Below are 7,964 nucleotides of genomic sequence, written 5' to 3' on the forward strand. Positions count from 1 at the left end.
AAAATACATTTAGAAAGGAATATCCGATAAAATTTCTATTAAAACTAGCTTCTTGCCTCATTTATTTTTAGTTCATAAAATTCATATACTATGATACATTATTTTTCAAAATTACAATACAGTTTCTACTCACTATTCCCGTATGTCAAAATAAATATGAGAACTTATTTAATATTCTATAACGTAAGCCATTATAGACGTATCCACAGAGTAATTTGTCTTTGTATTTTACGTTGTCATTTTTTTTATATTTTGACACATTTGCTCTCTGACTCTATGCTATCTTCATCTGTCAAGTGCTAATATTATTATTCCTTGTATAAAAATAAAACGTTATAATCGTTTACGACGGTCGGTAGGATTTTCCTTTTATTGGAAATTTTTCATCCTCAGAATATGTAAGTTTTTTTACAAATTCGACTTCCAATTCGCTTAACATTTTATTGATGTTGCTATTAAACTAACTCATCAAACAATAGCAATGTATAAGGTATAATATAATGATTGAACTTTAGAATGTTATGTCTGCGATATTTTTAGAATTTTTAACCGCTTGCTATAATTTCCAAAATGAGTTGGTCCCCTCGATGTTTTCTTTTTACTAATTTCGAATGACCTTCACGTTTTAGAAAGGTCATAACAGTTTATATAATATCTTTTGTTTCTCAGTCGAATGTGTGTTCCAGTTATTGATCGTCATTACTCGTTCATTGTCCTTGTTTACTTTGAGTGTGTTGTTCAAAACACACTGTAATACAAGAACTATTTTTAGAAGGATCTTTAAATACACATCATCAATGTATCACTTGTATATGAATATTATCAATTTAAAATATAAAATTAATATTGATTATTAGATTTACTATATTGTGTTTGATGAAGAAATATTTGCTATAATACTAACTAAAAAAGTCTATATTATTTATAATAGCTTACACAAATTCTAATTTTAAATATATGTTCTAATTAATAATCACTCTAATTAATAATAGCAAATTAAGGTTGATCATTATTCTTTAACTGAATTAAAGAATAATTATCACCTTATATTGTGTTTTTATTGATTAACATATTTTTAAAAGCAATGATAATTTTTTTAATTTTCCAAAAAGAAAAACTTAATTGTGAGGTAAATAAAATAATAACAGATATTAATATGTAAAGTAGAACAAATGTAATCATTAATCATTCATTTATTTTAACTATAACATTAATACTAACAATTAAATATACAATTTACACTTTGCGAGTACTGTGATTCCATTGCTAATTTAACTGTTTTTTTTTGGGATATTATCCCCAAAAAATTACTGACAACCATCCATTCAAGCATAAGAAATTGTTTTGCTTAGTATATGAGTAAAATTTTTTTTGACTATTTTGTTTTAAGATGACTATCATGCACACTGCAAAAGAAGTACCTATAGGTATTAAATAACAATTTATTTTATAAGTAGGTATAGATAATAATGAAAAAACATTAAATGTAACTTTCCAGACAAGAATAAATTAAAAATCATTGAGTTTATTAGTCACACACTTTTGAATAAGTTTAAGGTTCAAATTAAAATCTGTGGATGTAAGCAAGAGTGAGACAGATAAGCTATCCATCCTTTAGAGAGGTTACCCCATTTTATACCAATTCTTAGTTTAGTACCAATCATACTGTACAAGTATGCTTTGTAGAGACATTGTTTATGGTGTCTGCTTTTGATAATTATGAGGAATGACAATTTTTACTATGTTATAATAAATGTTTTTACTTTTACAATTTCATTGATTAGATTGAATACTCATACCTTAAAGAGTTAGGGATAAATAAACTATGGTGGTATAAACTATTTTTTTTATATATAAAATATTTTTATGTTCTCTTAAATTCATTTTCTTTTCAATTGTAAAGTAAATTTTTTTTTTAATAAGGATATTGTTTGTTTTTCACTATTTGTCATCAATTCAGATCATCTGAACACAAATATTCAGTAGAAGTTTGGGGAAAAAGGCCTCATATTCATTAAAGAATTGGTCCCTACCCTAAGTATTTTCATGAATCCATAATGACGGAGAGACTGAATTTCCCTAAAGCTTATTAGTAATTTATTAATCGGCACCAGTATCCAATTATAGCATATAGATTTGCTACAAACTGGTACCTTAAATAAATAATATATAAATCAAAAATTAGAATTATACCCAGACCATCTATTTTCCCATTTTATTCAAACTAATTATTCAAGAAATTTCACTTTAAAATAATAATTACTAATGTTTTATTTCTATTATTTGTGTGTTACTTTTTATCTTAAGTATATAAAGTTTTCATCTATATGGAGATAAACAAACAATTAGTGTAAACTACAGTTTACATAAGATGGAAAGGAAAGTTGTAACGAAACAAATATAAAAGTAATAATAATAATTAGTTATGTTTACCCATGTCAATGTAAACTAAGGAACATTAGTTGAGTAAAGAATATAATGTATAAACTTTCGAAAGAAATTAGATAATGGATTTTTGAAATCGTTAATAAATATAGAAAAGCTGACCTTATTTGAATATATTGTCCATTCGGTATACATAATTCAGTATCACATAAAGTATATGGAATTTTATCAGTTTACTTAATATTTAACTATTTTATCAAAGCACTTTTTTTTCTTGTTTTATTTTTCTGCCCTCCAAATTTTAGAATTTTAAGTAACTTAAAGTAATATATTAACACGCGTCCGGAATTCACCGCAGCATTTACAGTTTTAATATTTATTACTTTTTACATAGTAAGACATCATCAAATCTTACTTGGTTGTGGGCCTATGTGCTATCTCGTCATTCTTAGTAATATTATTTTTCGGCTTGAAGGTTGAGTGAGCCATTGTAATTACAGGCATAAGGAACATAACATCGTAGTTTTCAAGGTTTGTAGCGCATTGATGATAAAAGAAATGGTTAATATTTCTTACAGCGCCTATGTCTATGGCTAGTGATGACAAATCGCCATCAAGTGGCCAACTTGCTCGTCTGCCTTAATCTTAAGGCAAAATAAAAAAAAAACTGGTACATGTTACATTGTTTTGTTTTTGTATTGTTTTAATAATGATTTTGTTTCAGATAAAACAACAAACATGAGTAAACTTTGCAGACAGGTCTCTATTGAGACTCCTGGATCTGCTCTTAAAGAATGTGTGTTCAGTTTTGATGTGCCCATGCCAGACGTGCCCATGTATGGCGCAAGGATTCGAGTAGTATATGCAGGCGCTTGCTATCGAGCGAACCGGAATCGTTCCGCGTCAGTATGCAGCACGTCGTCGGTTTCATCAATTGGGAGTTTGACTGCAGATATGGAGGGCTTTGGAATACATACATCTACACCAGCCCATGTTGGCCTACGTGACGGAGCCCTTTTTCCAGGGTATGAAGTAGCTGGTATAGTAGATGCCATTGGAAAAGCTGCAGAATGCACTGATGGTATAACTGTTGGCACAAGAATTGTTTTGTATCCTTACGAAGGTGTACCACATGGATATGCCGATTATATTGTTGTGCCAGATTTCAAATGCTTGGTACCTGTACCGGATGAGTTACCGCTTAGTATCGCAGCAATGTTGCCGACAGGCGCTCTGCTTGCAACGAACACAGTATATACGGTCCGCGAATGTTTGAACAAGATTTTAGATGGACCTAACAAAAAGGACAAGGCGACAGTGCTAATCGTGGGAACTGGCGGTCTAGCTCTTTGGGCATTGCGTATTGCTTCGCACTACTTTCAGCAATTGCCATACCATAGCCGCATTCGTATATCCGTTGCAACTTTGACCGACGAAGGGATAGTCTTAGCCAAGGAAGACGAAGAGTAGGTATCAGCTTGAATCGATGAAACTAATTTTAATTTACTATTTTTCTATTTCATCTTATAAATTCGTTAATTATATTTCAAAAATATTACATTTTAATGTTTATTCTTAATCTCAATTTTATTAACAATTGTTGTTAATTAATTAATTAATTAATAATAATTGTTAAGAATAAAGGTAGTGCAGTGGACTGAAGACCTTTACGAGAAACAGCTGATAGAGCGCACGGTGGACGCCTGCGGCGGGCTCGTGGACATCGTTCTTAACTTTGGAACTACCTCGCGCTCTTTGCACCGCTCGTTGCAGTGCCTTGCTCCGGTGAGAATTTTGAGAAGTTGTTTTATTAAATATTTTCTACGAATATAAAAAAATGGGATTGACCCTTAGCCTTGGTTTCGGATTTTAATCACATATTTTAAATTAAGATAAAACAGCATTGCGCTCAAATCAATACACTTTCTAACAGTGTTTTCTAAATTCTCGATAAGCGTATGCTCTGCAATAAACTCAAAAGTCTAGAGAAGACCTTCTCGGCTCGACAGGTACAGACATATACGTATAATGTACGAGCCTGTTCAAGTATTTTCAAATTCGAGTTCGTTTAAATGAATGTTCCTGTTTTGCATTACTATTTGGAAACCTAAAAATGGGATTTAATTGTCATAATCTGATGTAAATGATGGCTTATTTTTATATTATATAAATAAATTTACCTTATTCTTATAATTATTTTGTATGGTGTATGTCATTGAACTCCTCACAAACGGCTGGACAAATTTTGATCATATTCCTTTCTGTGTTTAAGTGGTATAGATTGGAATCGGTAAGTGGCGCAGACCAAGGATTTTTAATAAAAGAATTAAAATCATTTCAAAGTCGTCGCCATTTCTTCACGATATTGTAATTTGGGTAAACTCCTAGATTATTTTAGATCTCGACTAACAATGTTAATTTGACCGTGTCCGATTTGAATAAAAGTTTTTAAGGCTCAATACAGGTTTGCAGTGACTTTTGTATTTTAGTGTAAAATCATACATTTTACAGTAAATGTTTATTATTTTAAATACATTTTATGGCTTATGTTTTATATCATGATAATGTTTTTCTCCTTTTAATCTTAAAAGACTCGGCCTTATTCAAAGTTACAGCGGTTTTATGTCTTTCCTCCTGCCATTTGGAACGGGCTGCTAGTATTCATTACATTATTCTTTCTTCAGGGCGGCATGGCGCTCGTAACAGAAGAGGTCGGCGAAAAGCTACTGCCCAAGTTTGCAAAGAAGGCCGAAGATATGAATGTAAACATTGTGATTGTTCCCAATGGAAGTATTGAGCAACTAAAGGAATTGGTGCAATTGGTTGCTAAAGGGGAGGTGGGTTAACTGTAGTCTCTAAACTAAAGCACGCTTTTATTTGGTTCATGTATTGAAATTAATATTTATTGTACTAGCTTGTAGTATATAGTGTTTGTTGTCGTTGTCACCAGTATCATAAATTTTCAGCTCAATAGGTTGCAAGGAATTTATAAAGTTATTTATTTTTTTCTAGCGTTTTAGTTATATTACTTTAGTATAATTAATATTGAATCAGTATCATATCGATTTATGATAAAACATTAATTAGTTTTTAATTTCATGTAATTAAATGTGAAATTTTATCAAGGCACAAAAACAAAATCCAAGATTGTTATTAAAAATAAATGGAAAAATATTTAGATTGTTATGTAATTATTTTTTGTATGAAAAATATTAAATGAACATTTCTATACTCGAGTGAATTTGTTTTACGCATTTAGTTTGAATGACAGATTGTAAATAAATGTTAACTTTTATTTATAATCTGCTCAAAATATACTATGTTGGGTCATTGAAAGAATTGCCATAAGAAATATATTAAAATATAATTATTTTTTGTCACTATCATCTAGATCGAGCCGCCGCCGCACTCAGTTTATCCTGCGGAGGAGGCCCAAGAAGTGGTAAGAAAACTGTGCAATTCCGAAATAAAAGGTCGTGCCATACTCAAATTTCACAACATTGATTGAATTATTTTAATTTGAGGCTCTTGACCAAAGTTTATATTTAGTTAGATTTAAGATTATTTGATTTATTAGTGAGCTTGAAATACAGTAAGACAGTATAATATTTTTTAATGAAATTATTTGACATGAATTTTATTATTTTTATTCAAAATTTTTATTATTTTTATGACAAATTTATTGTTAAAGCGTTTTCACATATCAGAAATGAATTTATGTAAATTTTATTTTTAGAATAAAAAGACAATGTTGAAATGACCGGTTGAAATTAAGTCTTAATAATCAATGTTGGTCACTTAGCAACACATAAACATATTTTACGAAAATATATTTTTATTTGTCCTTAGTACAAATTTATCGTGTCTATATAATCATTGTCAATATTATTCGGGTAAACGTGTGAGAAACATTTGATGTGTACGCTTAGGGTATACTTATAACTCAATTATTAATGTCATGAAATGTGTTTATTAATAAATGTTAATCATAGATCGGTAATCTATAGATGTAAGGTATATAACATTTATAATCAACATTATATGTTATATCACAAATTATGTAATGTTACATTATTACAACACAAGTAATCATATTGTGAGATTATAATTTGGAGTTTATTTTTTTATTAATTATAACATTTTGATTGTTACTCTACCGTCCATCAATAACGCACATAGGAAAATAAAAAGATTGCTACATTTTTATTAATGATACGACTACGATATTTTCTAAATACAGCGTTCAATAGGTATTTAAATCAATTGATCGCTTAAAAAATAAAATCGTATAGTTTTAACATGTCCTTTCGATCGTTCTTTAGACGTCAAAATATAATATACCTATATTCTGTTAAGTTTTTTTTTAATTAAAAGTGAATATACTTTGAATTCGCGGAAGTTCATTCTTATTTATCGTTTCTGCCTTTGCTTCTAATAGTTCTACATACTCCTGGAATGTTTTTGATTGCAAACTGGTAACATTAACATATTTTTAGAATTCGTTTGAGCTTTAAATGTTAACATATAAGTATACTTAAGTATACTTTTAATTATTTTGTATGTAAATTAAAATTTCACTTTTTGTTCTTTAGCTTTGGTTTTATACTAAAACTTTAAACATACTAAAGAGTAATTTTACATGTTTATTTTTATATGGATAACATATACATTCTTAGTGTCAATAATGAGAGAATAGCGAGATGTCAGCAGTCAGAGACCTATTTTGTATTTTTAGATATTTATACTTTGACATTTTGCATATTGATGATGCAGTGGCAACACTGTGTATCCATAGTTTATTTAAAGAACAAATAATTATCTTTACTTCAGTATTTTTGCTTAGTATTTCAATATCATGAAGAATTGTGTAGATTTTTATTAAGAATGTCTGTAATACAATATTTTTAGCTATATGTTAAATATAAAATATTTCTGTGATGTCAAGAAGAGGTCTTGCAAGTGTGTCAATAAATATAGTTATTATGTTTTTTATAATAAAATAATTATATTTTTGATTCTATATGAATAACAAATAAAAATAAGTATTATTGAAATTGAATTTATAGTCACTACAAATAAATTGTGCTGTTAACTGAAACAAAATCATTCATGTAATTATATTTTCTAGTCAGCTATTTGTTTATATTATAAATAATATAATAAAATTTTGGATTTTTTATTATTACTTTAGAAGTACATATTCTTTTTAATTAAATATCATTATAGAGATAAGACTACAACATGTACTCCTAGTATTAAGAGTTTAAGCCAACTGTGAGTTTTAAATTTAATTTAAAATAAAGTAACCTTCGCACGAACCTTAATCAGTGTTTTATTAGCCTTTGACGATTGTAATCACATCCTATAGCCTTAAAGCGAAATTGTTTTTTGTAGTACAATGCATTTTTTTGCCCGTTTACTTTGTTGATTAATAATTAATTAATGTATTGTACAGAACCTTCTCTTTAATGTTAAATTAAAACAGTTATTCTAGCATCTTATATGAAATCTTTTACTTATTATTGTAGAGTATGCCAAGTCTATTTAATAGTTAATGGCGCATTGACAGTTTAAGGAAT

General features: G+C 28.7%; 1 protein-coding gene across 1 annotated transcript; it reads left to right on the forward strand.

Moving 5' to 3' along the window:
• The first annotated feature begins 259 nt into the window (after positions 1-259).
• LOC113401153 (uncharacterized) lies at positions 260-7,709 on the forward strand. The gene is made up of 5 exons (XM_026640956.2): positions 260-398; positions 3,110-3,851; positions 4,023-4,170; positions 5,070-5,222; positions 5,777-7,709. The coding sequence occupies exons 2-5, from the start codon at positions 3,124-3,126 to the stop codon at positions 5,891-5,893; spliced, it is 1,146 nt and encodes a 381-aa protein (XP_026496741.1). The 5' UTR covers positions 260-398; positions 3,110-3,123; the 3' UTR covers positions 5,894-7,709.
• Positions 7,710-7,964: the final 255 nt, after the last annotated feature.

Source organism: Vanessa tameamea, chromosome Z (assembly GCF_037043105.1).
Source record: "Vanessa tameamea isolate UH-Manoa-2023 chromosome Z, ilVanTame1 primary haplotype, whole genome shotgun sequence".
Lineage (NCBI taxonomy): Eukaryota > Metazoa > Arthropoda > Insecta > Lepidoptera > Nymphalidae > Vanessa > Vanessa tameamea.